Source organism: Saccopteryx bilineata, chromosome 2 (assembly GCF_036850765.1).
Source record: "Saccopteryx bilineata isolate mSacBil1 chromosome 2, mSacBil1_pri_phased_curated, whole genome shotgun sequence".
NCBI lineage: Eukaryota > Metazoa > Chordata > Mammalia > Chiroptera > Emballonuridae > Saccopteryx > Saccopteryx bilineata.
This window is the reverse complement of record NC_089491.1, coordinates 176,835,643-176,849,114: the sequence shown is the minus strand read 5'-3', so window position 1 is coordinate 176,849,114 and position 13,472 is coordinate 176,835,643. Positions and strand designations below refer to the sequence as shown.

At 42.3% G+C, this 13,472-nt stretch overlaps 1 protein-coding gene across 1 annotated transcript in view; it reads right to left on the bottom strand.

Moving 5' to 3' along the window:
* Positions 1 to 454: 454 nt before the first annotated feature.
* The window catches only part of INHBC (inhibin subunit beta C), a 35,676-nt gene continuing 22,658 nt past the window's right edge, over positions 455 to 13,472 (bottom strand). Inside the window, 2 exon segments of the mRNA XM_066254889.1 lie at positions 455 to 843; positions 846 to 1,175. Of these exon segments, the coding sequence (XP_066110986.1) occupies positions 455 to 843; positions 846 to 1,175 (719 nt within the window).

The window sequence follows — 13,472 nt, the reverse complement described above, 5'->3', positions numbered from 1 at the left end:
AAAATCATGACACCTAGGCTGAATGAGCGGGAATAAGATATACCCTGACTTTTTGCCTGTGTTTCCCCTTACTCAAACTGAGCAGGAAGTAGAGGCCAAAAATAATTAAAAAAAAAAAAAAGAGTGGGCTATGGGTGTCTACCTGGGAACCAGATTGCTGTCCTCATAGTTGAAGGTGGATCTAAGTCTCTGGGATAGAGGTTGAGCATATGGGGCTTGCTGGATGGACTATGCTGTAGAGGAGAGGCTGGTGGCTGGGAAGATGGTACAGTGACTCTTTAGATGAAGATCACCCCAAGTCAAGCTTAGGAAAGTCTCTGCAGGTTGCTCAGGAAGAGGGAGTGCACCTTCTGGACAGAAGCAGTAATGGAGTCAGTCTCTCCTCTCAAGGAAGGACACCTCTTTGGGGGCATACTTGCCTACCCCACCTTGGGCTGCCTGTACCATACATGAACTAACTGCATCCACAAGCCTCTATCACCATGTCAGGTATATCAGTCTTGACAATGTTTCTGTCCCTGTCATAGTAGAGCAGAGACAGGGGGTGCTGGGCTGGGGACACACAGCATGAGCCCCCTCTAGCGGTGCCTGTGGCTGTGTTTGCCTTGAGAAGATTGAGCACTGCGGTGTGAAAGGAGGCAGCAATACCAAGCATGCCTGCCACACACAGTGGGCACTGCAGTGTGCAAAAGTTCATTGAGTAGTCCTCAGGCTGGATTACCCAGTCGTGCCAACCAATCTCACAGAAGTTCACAAAGAACTTTTGTCGTCAGCACATCCTGGACCCACCCTGGCAGTCAATACCATGCCATTGAACCTGGTGCTTGCCCCCAACTTTCACTGGCCTGCCACGAAAGGCCTATGGGCAGCCCCTCCCAGGATGACTGAGTTCTGAGCTACAAGTTCCAGGGCCAGGTGCCCCTGGCTGCAGGCAGCCTGAGCTTCAGGCCCCAGGAGGAGCTGATGCCAGCCATTGGCATTCACCTCCAGCAGGGGCTGAGGGGCCGTGGTGAGGTTGGTATCATGTAGGCCTAGCACTGGGACCCTCCCCTTCAAAGCCCAGGTGGTATTGGGACAGAGCAGGAACATGAGGCTAGCCTGCTGGACCTCCATGCCACCAGCAGTTCTATCAGAGAAGTGGAAATCAAGACAAGTCTGGTTGATGCTGGAGAGGCCTGTGGACACATGATGCCTCAGTCATTGTGGCTTTCTGAGTGTCAATTCTATCACCTGCCCCTCTATTCTGAGCACACTTGAACACTCTTTGTTCATTTTTTTAATTAAAAAAAATTGATTTTAGAAAGGAAGGTAGAGAACATTGATTTGTTGTTCTACTTATTTATGCATTTATTAGTTGATTCTTTTTATTTTAAATTGATTTTAGAGAGAGAGGAAGAGGGAGAAAGAGATAGAAATGTTAACTTGTTGCTCCACCCACCCATGCATTCACTTGTTGATCCTTGTATATGCCCTGACTGGGGATTGAACCAGTAACCTTAGTGCATTGGGATGATGGTCTAACAAACTAAGCTACCCAGCCAGGGCTCTTTGCTCATTCTTTACTACATTGTTGGCATTGTTGACTACCCTTTCCTTGTTGGAAATCGTTTCCCTCTTGGCTTCCCTCACACAACTCTTTGGATTCTTTCCTGATTTTCTTTGCTGACCTTTCTTTCTCTGACCATCACTTTAATATAAGAGTTCTCAAGCCCTGGCTGAATAGCTCGATTGGTTAGAGTGTCATCATGAAGCACAGAGGTTGCCAATTCAAGCCCTGGTCAGGGCATCTACAGGAATAGAATGATGTTTCTCTCTCTCTCTTCCCCCACTTCCTCTCTCGCTAAAATCAATCATAAAATTTTTTTAAAAAAAGAAGAGTTATCCAAAGTTTGCCTTTTACACTGAGGGAGTTCTTACCAATATTCATGGTCAACCAAAACAATTTTTACTCTGGTGATCCCCAAATTAGCCTGTCCAGTCCAAACCATTTTGCACCTCCGACTGGACATACAGATTTGGAAATCAGCAAACTTCAGAACACATGAATGCGCTGCCAGCACATTAAAATCAATATGTTCCAAATGGAAATCATCATTTTCTTTTTTGCAGATTTCTCTTTTTGTTCTTAGAATTGGTGGCACCATGCCTGTCTGACCTGTGGGGTACAGTGGATAGAGCATTGACCTGGAATGCTGGGGTTGCTGGTTCAGTACCCTGGGCTTGCCTGGTCAAGGCACATGCTACAAACAATGAATAACTAAAGTGAAGCAACTATGAGTTGATACTTCTCACTCCCCATCCCTCTCTCTGCTCTCTTTGTAAAAAATCAATTAATAAAATCTTTTTTTTTTTTTTTTTGTATTTTTCTGAAGTTGGAAACGGGGAGGCAGACAGACTCCCGAATGCACCCGACCGGGATCCACCCGGCACGCCCACCAGGAGGCGATGCTCTGCCCATCTGGGGCGTTGCTCTGTTGCAACCAGAGCCACTCTAGCACCTGAGGCAGAGGCCATAGAGCCATCCTCAGCGCCTGGGCCAACTTTGCTCCAATGGAGCCTTGGCTGCAGGAGGGGAAGAGAGAGACAGAGAGGAAGGAGAGGGGGAGGGGTGGAGAAGTAGATGGGCGCTTCTCCTGTGTGTCCTGGCCAGGAATCGAACCTGGGACTCCCGCATGCCAGGCCGACACTCTACCACTGACCCAACCGGCCAGGGCCAATTAATAAAATCTTTTTAAAAATTAGTAGCACTATGACCCTCCTATCATCTCTAGAAATCTAATGGTTACCTCTCTCACTCCCACATCCAGTCCCTCACCACAATGCTTCTAATGCCTATGCATTTCTTCCTTTCCCAATTACTATTGCCCCAGTTGCTCTCTTCAACCCTCATCTGTTCTACTTTAACTGGGTTTCTGTTCCCTCCACTCCACTGAAATTACTCTTGTCAGGTTCACCAACACCTGCCATGTTGTCAAATCTAACGGTTTTATCTCTTTCTATTTATCTTACTTGACCTTTAAGTAATGTTGGAAACACTTAACCATTCCCTCCTTCTTGAAATAGTTTTTTCTTCTGGCTTTTGTGACTCTGGTCTCCCCATCTTGGTCTTTCTTTTTTTTTTTTTTTTTTCCTTTTCTTTTTTTAGTGTTTATTTTATTGATTTTAGAGAGAGAGGAAGGGAGAGAAAGAGACAGGAAACATCAATCTGTTCCTGAATGTGCCCTTACCGGGAATTGAACTGGTAACCTCTGTGCTTCTGGACAATGCTAACCAACTGATCTATCCAGCCAGGACCCATCTTGGTCTTTTTAGCTGACAGCTCTTCTTTCTCTGCCTGACCTTTACATGTTGCAGGTCCTGAGCTCCCATCTCTTTTCTCTTCTATAGCTATACTCTCTTTCAGAATGATCTCATCAATTCCCATGGCTTTCAATTTCATCTACTGGCTGATGATTCCCAAAAATGTACATATGGCTGGCCCTGATCTCTCCCCAAACCTCAGGCTGCTGATTTGATAATCCACTTGGATACACACTGATATCTCAAACTTTTCATGTTCAAAGAAGAACTCTAGATTTATCTCCCAAAACCTATTCCTTCTTCACAATTCTGGTTACCACTGGGTAATCCACTTGGATACCCACTGATATCTCAAACTTTCATGTTCAAAGAAGAACTCTAGATTTATCTCCCAAAACCTATTCCTTCTTCACAATTCTCCTTCCCTATAAAATGCATTGCTTAAGCCGAAAGCTGGATTGCTCTCATCTTTTTTTTTTTTTTTTTTTTTTTTTTTTTTTCCATTTTTTCTGAAGCTGGAAACAGGGAGAGACAGTCAGACAGACTCCCACATGCGCCCGACCGGGATCCACCCGGCACGCCCACCAGGGGCGATGCTCTGCCCACCAGGGGGCAATGCTCTGCCCATCCTGGGCGTCGCCATGTTGCGACCAGAGCCACTCTAGCGCCTGCGGCAGAGGCCACAGAGCCATCCCCAGCGCCCGGGCCATCTTTGCTCCAATGGAGCCTTGGCTGCGGGAGGGGAAGAGAGAGACAGAGAAGAAAGCACGGTGGAGGGGTGGAGAAGCAAATGGGCGCTTCTCCTGTATGCCCTGGCCGGGAATCGAACCCGGGTCCTCCGCACGCTAGGCCAACGCTCTACCGCTGAGCCAACCGGCCAGGGCTGCTCTCATCTTCTACTTTGAAATTATCTGAAAGATCTATCAATTCTACCCCCAATTCATAATATAATTTCACTTATCCCATCTCCTTTACTATGCATTAATTCAGCAGTTTTCAACCTTTTTCATCGCATAGCACACAAAAAGTAATTACTAATATTCTGTGGCACACTGAAATTTTTTTTTTTGCTAATCCGACAAAAAATAGGTATAATTTTGATTCATTCACACCAGATGGCTATTGTTGTGTGGGCTGTTGTCATTTTTTAATTTGACAGTGTAAGAGAAAAGAGATCAGTGCCCTGACTGAATAGTCAGGTACTGCACGTTTTAGAAATGCTTACGGCACACCAGCATGCCATGGCACACCAACTGAAAAATCGCTACATTAGTTCAACCCACGATCATCTTTTTCTTGAACTTTGGTAAGAGCTTCCCACGTGGTTCACTCTTGTCTTCCAAACCATTCTCCACATATCAGTCAGAATGATTTTTAAAAAAGATTTTATTTATTGATTTTAGAGTTGGGGGAGAAGGAGCAGGAATTATCAACTTATAGTAGTTGTTTCTCACATGTGCCTTGACCAGGTAAGCCCAGGGTTTCGAACTGGCAGCCTCAGTGTTACAGGTCAACACTTTATCCACTGTGCCACCACAGGTCAGACCAGAACAATCTTTTTATTATGTAAATATGATCAGCTTAACCTTCTCAGCTTAAAACCTTTCAAAGTCTTCCCATTATTAATTTTTTTAATTAATTGATTTTAGTGGAGAAGAAGGGAGAGAGAGAGAGAGAGAGATAAGAACATCTATCTGTTCCTGTATGTGTTCTGACAGTGATCAAACTGTCAAACTCTGTGCTTCAGGACTATCTCTAACCAACCAAGCTATTTGGCCAGGGCCCCATTACAATTCTTTTCATGTCTAATTTTAATTCCAGAATGCAAAACTCTTTTTAATTAAAGTATAGTTGACATACAATATTATTTAGTTTCAGGTGTACCACATAGTGATTTGACATTTATTGATATATACTTTACAAAGTGATCACCACAAAAAGTCCACAATCCATCTGTTACTGTACAAAGTTTTTGTGATATTATTGACTGGATTCCCTTATTTATGCTATAACTGTGAGTTTGTACTTCTTTTTTTTTTTTTTCATTTTTCTGAAGCTGGAAACGGGGAGAGACAGTCAGACATCCTCCCGCATGCGTCCGACTGGGATCCACCCGGCACGCCCACCAGGGGCGATGCTCTGCCCACCAGGAGGTGATGCTCTGCCCCTCCAGGGCGTCGCTGTGCCGAGACCAGAGCCACTCTAGTGTCTAGGGCAGAGGCCAAGGAGCCATCCCCAGAGCCCGGGCCATCTTTGCTCCAATGGAGCCTTGGCTGCGGGAGGGGAAGAGAGAGACAGAGAGGAAGGAGGGGGTGGGGGTGGAGAAGCAAATGGGCGCTTCTCCTATGTGCCCTGGCCGGGAATCGAACCCGGGTCCCCCACACGCCAGGCCGACGCTCTACCGCTGAGCCAACCAGCCAGGGCCGAGTTTGTACTTCTTAATTCGCTTCACCTTTTTACCATACCTCCACTGCCTAACCCTCTGGCAACTGTCAGTTTTTCTGTATCCATGAGTCTGTTTGTTTTGTTTGTTCATTTCTTTAGTTTTGTAGATTCCACACATAAGTGAAATGATACAGTATTTGTCCTTCTCTGACTTATTTTACTTAGTATAATATCCTCTAGGTCAGTAGTCCCTAACCTTTTTTGGGCCACGGACCAGTTTAATTCACAGACTGGCCTTTAGGGTGGGACGGATAAATGTATCACATGACCGAGACAAGCGTCAAGAGTGAGTCTTAGACGGATGTAACAGAGGGAATCTGGTCATTTTTAAAAAATAAAACATTGTTCAGACTTAAATATAAATAAAACAGAAATAATGTAAGTTATTTATTCTTTCTCTGCGGACCAGTACCAAATGGCCCATGGACTGGTACCGGTCCATGGCCCAGGGATTGGGGACCACTGCTCTAGGTCTATCCATTGTTGTTGCAAATGCCAAGAGTTCATTCTTTTTCATGGCGAAGTAATATTCCAGTGTATGTGGATACACACACACACATACATCCACTTCTTTTTCCTTTCATCTATTGATGAACACCTAGGTTGCTTCCATATCTGGGCTACTGTAAATAATGCTGCAGTGAACATAGGGGTGCATATATTTTTTCAAATTAGTATTTTGTTTTCTTCAGATAAATGCCCAGAAATGGAATTGCTGGTCCCTTCTTTGTTTCTTGTTATAGCCTTTGTTTTACAGTCTATTTTGTCTGATATATATAATGTTACCCCAGCTTCTTTTTTTTGGTTTGTTTCCATTTTCATGAAATATCTTTTTTTCATCCTTTAACTTTCAGTCTGTATGTGTTTTCCTTTTAAGGTTTTATTTTATTGATTTTATGAAGAGTGGAGAGATGGGGTGGTGGGGTAGCTCAAGAAGTATCAACTCATAGTTGCTTCACTGTAGTTCATTGACTGCTTGTTGTATGTGCCTTGACCCGGCAAGCCCAGGGTTTCAAACCACCGACCTCAGCATTCCAGTTGACACTTTATCCTCTGTGCCAGCACAGGCCAGGCATGTGTCTTTTTTAAAAAAATTGATTTGAGAGAGAGAGGATGTTTTCATATCCATTCAATAACCCTATGTTTTTCCAATGGAGCACTTAGTCAATTTACATTTTTTTAACCCAGAAAATACATGTACTTTATTTAGGTTCAATAAAATTTATCCATAAAAATCTATTTCCATTTTTCGCTTTTATGTGGTGAGATCTGTTGCATTGCTAATGCCGAAAGTGCCTCATTCTTTTTTTTTTTTTTTTTTTTTTTCATTTTTCTGAAGTTGGAAACGGGGAGGCAGTCATACAGACTCCCGCATGCACCTGACTGGGATCCACCCGGCATGCCCACCAGGGGGCGATGCTCCGCCCATCTGGGCCGTTGCTCTGTTGCATCCAGAGCCATTCTAGCGCCTGAGGCAGAGGCCACAGAGCCATCCTCAGCTCCCGGGCAAACGCTGCTCCAATGGATCCTTGGCTGCCAGCAGGGAAGAAAGAGACAGAGAGGAAGGAGAGGGGGGAGGGTTGGAGAAGCAGATGGGCGCTTCTCCTATGTGCCCTGGCCGGGAATCGAACCCGGGACTCCTGCACGCCAGGCCGACGCTCTACCACTGAGCCAACCAGCCAGGGCCTAAAGTGCCTCATTCTTGAGTCAGTTAGAACTTACAGTAAAGTGATAATTAACCTATTATATTTTAAAATATGTGGGTCATATGAATATCATATGGATTTCTTTCTTTATACTTTACACGTATTGTAACAGCTTCTCAAGATAGTAGTCTACATTAACTGCTTTGACTCCACTGCTCGTTTACTCCTTCTTTCTTTTTTTTTTTTTTTTAACAGAGACAGAGAGAGAGTCAGAGAGAGGGATAGACAGGGACAGACAGACGGGAACGGAGAGATGAGAAACATCAATCATCAGTTTTTTGTTGCGCATTGCGACACCTTAGTTGTTCATTGATTGCTTTCTCATATGTGCCTTGATGGTGGGCCTTCAGCAGACCGAGTAACCCCTTGCTCAAGCCAGCAACCTTGGGTCCAAGCTGGTGAGCTTTGCTCAAACCAGATGAGCCAATGCTCAAACTGGTGACCTTGGGGTCTCGAACCTGGGTCCTTCCACATCCCAGTTCGACACTCTATCCACTGCGCCACCGCCTGGTCAGGCTCCTTATTTCTTAACAGCTTGCAATCTGGCTCCAAATTCACATGGAAATATTTATTATTATTATTATTATTATTAATTTTAATGAGGTGACATTGACAAATCAGGGTACATATGTTCAGAGAAAACATCTCCAGATTATTTTGACATTTGATAATGTTGCATACCCCTCACCCAAAGTCAAATTGTCTTCTGTCACCTTCTATCTGATTTTCTTTTTAAAATTTTTTTTTTTTTTTGATATTTTTTTTATTTATTAATTTTTAGAGAGAGAGGAGAGAGAGAGAGAGAGAGAAGGGGAGGGAGGAGCAGGAAGCATCAACTCCCATATGTGCCTTGACCGGGCAAGCCCAAGGTTTCGAACCGGCAACCTCAGTGTTCCAGGTCGACGCTTTATCCCACTGCGCCACCACAGGTCAGGCTCTATCTGATTTTCTTTGTGCCCCTCCCCTCCCCTCCAACCCTTCCCTCTCCTTCTGACCCTCCCCCCCATTACCATCACATTCTTCTTGTCCATGACTCTGAGTCTCATTTTTATGTCCCACCTATGTATGGATTCATATAGTTCTTAGTTTCTTCTGATTTACTTCTTTCACTCAGTATAATGTTATCAAGGTCCATCCATGTTATTGTAAATGATCCGATGTCATCATTTCTTATGGCTGAGTAGTATTCCATAGTATATATATGTACCACAGCTTTTTAATCCATTCGTCCACTGACAGACACTTGGGCTGTTTCCAGATCTTCGCTATTGTGAACAATGCTGCCATAAACATGGGGGTGCATTTCTCCTTTTGGAACAGTGCTATGGTGTTCTTAGGGTATATTCCTAAAAGTGGGATAGCTGGGTCAAAAGGCAATTCGATTTTTAATTTCTTGAGGAATCTCCATACTGTTTTCCACAGTGGCTGCACCAGTCTGCATTCCCACCAGCAATGCAGGAAGGTTCCCTTTTCTCCACATCCTCGGCAGCACTTATTCTGTGTTGTTTTGTTGATGAGCACCATTCTGACTGGTGTGAGATGATATCTCATTGTGGCTTTAATTTGCATTTCTCTAATGATTAGTGATGTTGAGCATTATTTCATATGCCTATTGGCCATCTGTATGTCCTCTTTGGAGAAGTGTCTATTCTTTTCTTTTGCCCATTTTTGGATTGGATTGTTTGTCTTCCTGGTGTTGAGTTTTACAAGTTCTTTATAAATTTTGGTTATTAACCCCTTATCAGTCATATTGTCGAGTATGTTCTCCCATTGTGTAGTTTGTCTTTTATTCTGTTCTTATTGTCTTTAGCTGTGCAAAAGCTTTTTAGTTTGATATAGTCCCATTTGTTTATCCTGTCTTTTATTTCACTTGCCCATGGAGATAAATCAGCAAATATATTGCTGCGAGAGATGTTGGAGAGCTTACTGCCTATGTTTTCTTCTAAGAAGCTTATGGTTTCACGGCTTACATGTAAATCTTTTATCCATTTTGAGTTTATTTTTGTGAATGGTGTAAGTTGGTGGTCTAGTTTCATTTTTTTGTGGGTAGATGTCCAATTTTTCCAACACCATTTGTTAAAGAGGCTGTCTTTACTCCATTGTATGCTCTTACCTCCTTTGTCAAATATCAGTTGTCCATAAAAGTGTGGGTTTATTTCTAGGTTCTCTGTCTGTTCCATTGATTTATATGCCTGTTCTTATGCCAGTACCAGGCTGTTTTGAGCACAATGGCCTTGTAGTATAACTTGATATCAGGAAGTATGATGCCTCCTGCTTTATTATTCCTTTTTAAGATTGCTGAGGCTATTTGTGTTCTTTTCTGATTCCATAAAATTTTTGGAATATGTGTTCTATTTCTTCGAAGTATGTCATTGGTATTTTAATTGGTATTGCATTGAATTTATAAATTGCATTGGGTAATAAAGACATTTTAATGATGTTTATTCTTCCTAACCATAAGCATGGTATATGCTTCCACTTGTTTGTATCTTTCTTGATTTCTTTTATCAATGTTTTATAATTTTCCAAGTACAAGTCTTTAATCTCCTTGGTTAAATTTACTCCTAGGTACTTTATTTTTTGGTTGCAATAGTGAAGGGGATTGTTTCCTTAATTTCTCTTTCTGACAGTTCATTGTTGGTGTATATAAAAATGCCTCTGATTTCTGAATATTAATTTTATATTCTGCCACCTTGCTGAATTCATTTATAAGGTCCAGTAGTTTTTTTGACTGAGACTTTAGGGTTTTCTATATACAATATCATATCATCTGCAAATAATGATAATTTTACTTCTTCTTTTCCAATTCGGATGCCTTTTATTTCTTCTTCTTGTCTGATTGCTGTGACTAGGACTTCCAAAACTATGTTGAATCAAAGTGGTGAAAGGGTGCACCCCTGCCTTGTTCCTAATCTTACAGGGACTGCTTTTAATTTTTGCCCATTGAGTATGATGTTGGCTGTGGGTTTGTCATAGATGGCCTTTATCATGTTGAGGTATGTTCCCTGTATTCCGACTTTGCTGAGAGTTTTGATCATGAATGGGTGCTGGATTTTATCAAATGCTTTTTCTGCATCTATTGAAATTATCATGTGGTTTTTCTCTTTCCTTTTGTTTATGTGATGAATCACATTGATTGATTTGCAAATATTGGACCAGCCTTGCCTCCCAAGAATAAATCCCACTTGATCATGGTGTATGATTTTTTCATATATTGCTGGATCCAGTTTGCTAATATTTTGTTGAGGATTTTTGCATCTAAATTCATCAGGGATATTGGCCTATAATTTTCTTTCTTTGTGTTGTCTTTGCCTGGTTTTGGAATCAGAATTATGCACATCTCATAAAAGGAGCTTGGAAGTCTTCCTTCCTCTTTTTTGAAATAGCTTGAGAAAGATAGGAGTTAGTTCTTCTTTGAATATTTGGTAGAATTCACTTGTGAAGCCATCAGGCCCAGGACTTTTCTTTGTTGGGAGTTTTTTGATAACTGTTTCAATCTCATTTGTTGTAATTGGTCTGTTTAGGTTTTCTAATTCTTCCAGATTGATTTTTGGAAGATTTTATGTTTCAAGGAATTTGTCCATTTCATCTAAGTTGTCTTATTTTTTGGCATACAGTTCTTCATAGTATTTTCTTACAATATTTTGTATTTCTGTTGTGTCAGTTGTTATTTCTCCACTCTCATTTCTAATTTTATTTATTTGAGTCCTCTCTCTTTTTTTCTTAGTGAGTCTAGTTAAAGGTCCATTGATCTTGTTTACCTTTTCAAAGAACCAGCTCCTGGTTTCATTGATTCTCTGTATTGTTTCTTTAGCCTCTGTGTCATTTATTTCCTCTCTGATCTTTATTATTTCCTTCCTTCTACTACATCTGAGCTTTACTTGCTGTTCTTTTTCTAGTTCTTTTAGATGCAGGGTTAAGTTGTTTATTTGAGCTTTTTCTAGCTTCTTAAAGTATGCCTGTAGTGTTATGAACTTCCCTCTCAGTACTGTTTTTGCTGTGTCCCATAAATTTTGAGTTGTTGTATGCTCATTATTATTCATTTCTAGGAATTTTAAAATTTCTTCTTTGATCTCATTCTTAATCCATGTTATTTAACAATCTGCTATTTAGTTTCCATGTGTTTGAGAATTTTTTAGTTTTTCTGTTGTGGCTGATTTCTAGTTTCATGCCATTGTGATCAGAGAAAATGCTTGATATGATTTCAGTCTTCTTAAATTTGTTGAGACCATTTTTGTGCCCTAACATGTGGTCTATCCTAGAGAATGTAGTATGAGCACTTGAAAAGAATGTATATTCTTCTGCTTTAGGGTGAAAGGTTCTGAAGATATCTATTAAATCGAGTTAATCTAGTGCAGCGGTTCTCAACCTATGGGTCGCGACCCTGGCGTGGGTTGAACAACCAAAACACAGGGGTCGCCTAAAGCCATCGGAAATACATATTTTATTTAAAAATGTATTGTATAATAAATATGTATTTTCCTATGGCTTTAGGCAACCCCTGTGTTTTGGTCATTCGACCCCGCCAGAGTCGCGATCCACAGGTTGAGAACCGCTGATCTAGTGTGTCCTTTAAGTCTGCTGTTCCTTTGTTAATTTTCTCTCTTGAGGATCTATCTAGTGATGTTAGTGGGGTATTGAAATCCCCTACTATTATAGTATTGCTGTTGATTTCACCCTTTATATCCATCAAAGTCTGCTTTATATATTTAGGAGCTCCTATATTAGGTGCGTATTTATAATGGTTATATCTTTCTGTTGGAGTGCTCTCTTTATCATTTTGTAGTGGCCTTCTTTATCTCTTACTATAGCCTTTGTTTTAAAATCCATTTTGTCTGATATAAGTATTGCTACCCCAGCTTTTTTTTCATTTCCATTTGCATGGAATATTTTTTTCCATCCTTTTACCTTCAGTCTATGTGCATCTTTGTTTTAAGGTGTCTCTCTTGTAGACAGCATATGTACGGGTCCTGTTTTCTTTTTTTTTTTTTGCATTTTTCTGAAGCTGGAAACAGGGAGAGACAGACAGATTCCCGCATGCGCCCGACCAGGATCCACCCGGCACGCCCACCAGGGGGCGACGCTCTGCCCACCAGGGGGCGATGCTCTGCCCATCCTGGGCGTCGCCATGTTGCGACCCTCCTGGGTGTCGCCATGTTGCGACCAGAGCCACTCTAGCGCCTGGGGCAGAGGCCACAGAGCCATCCCCAGCGCCCGGGCCATCTTTGCTCCAATGGAGCCTTGGCTGCGGGAGGGGAAGAGAGAGACAGAGAGGAAGGCGCGGCGGAGGGGTGGAGAAGCAAATGGGCGCTTCTCCTATGTGCCCTGGCCGGGAATCGAACCCCGGTCCTCCACACGCTAGGCCGACGCTCTACCGCTGAGCCAACCAGCCAGGGCTGGGTCCTATTTTCTTATCCATGCAGCTACCCTATGTCTTTTGTTTGGATCATTTAATCCATTTACATTTAAGGTTATTATTGTTAATCTTTTTTTTTTTTTTTTTTTTACAGGAACAGAGAGAGGGATACACAGGGACAGACAGACAAGAATGGAGAGAGATGAGAAGAATCAATGATCAGTTTTTCATTGTGAGACCTTAGTTGTTCATTGATTGCTTTCTCATATGTGCCTTGACCACGGGCCCTCAGCAGGCCAAGTAACCCCTTGCTTGAGTCAGCAACCTTGGGTCCAAGCTGGTGAGCTTTTGCTCAAGCCAGATGAGCCCATGCTCAAGCTGTCGACCTTTAGTTCTCGAACCTGGGTCCTCTGCATCCCAATCCGACGCTCTATCCACTGTGCCACCGCCTGGTCAGGCAAAGGTTATTATTGATATGTATTTGTTTATTGCCATTTTATTCTTTTTTTTTTTTTTTTTTATAAGGCACACTCTTAGGTAAGAGGTGCCTTTTTTTTTTTTTTTTAATTCATTTTAGAGAGGAGAGGGAGAGACAGAGAGAGAGAGAGGAGAGACAGAGAGAGAGAAGTGGGGGAGGAGCTGGAAGCATCAACTCCCATATGTGC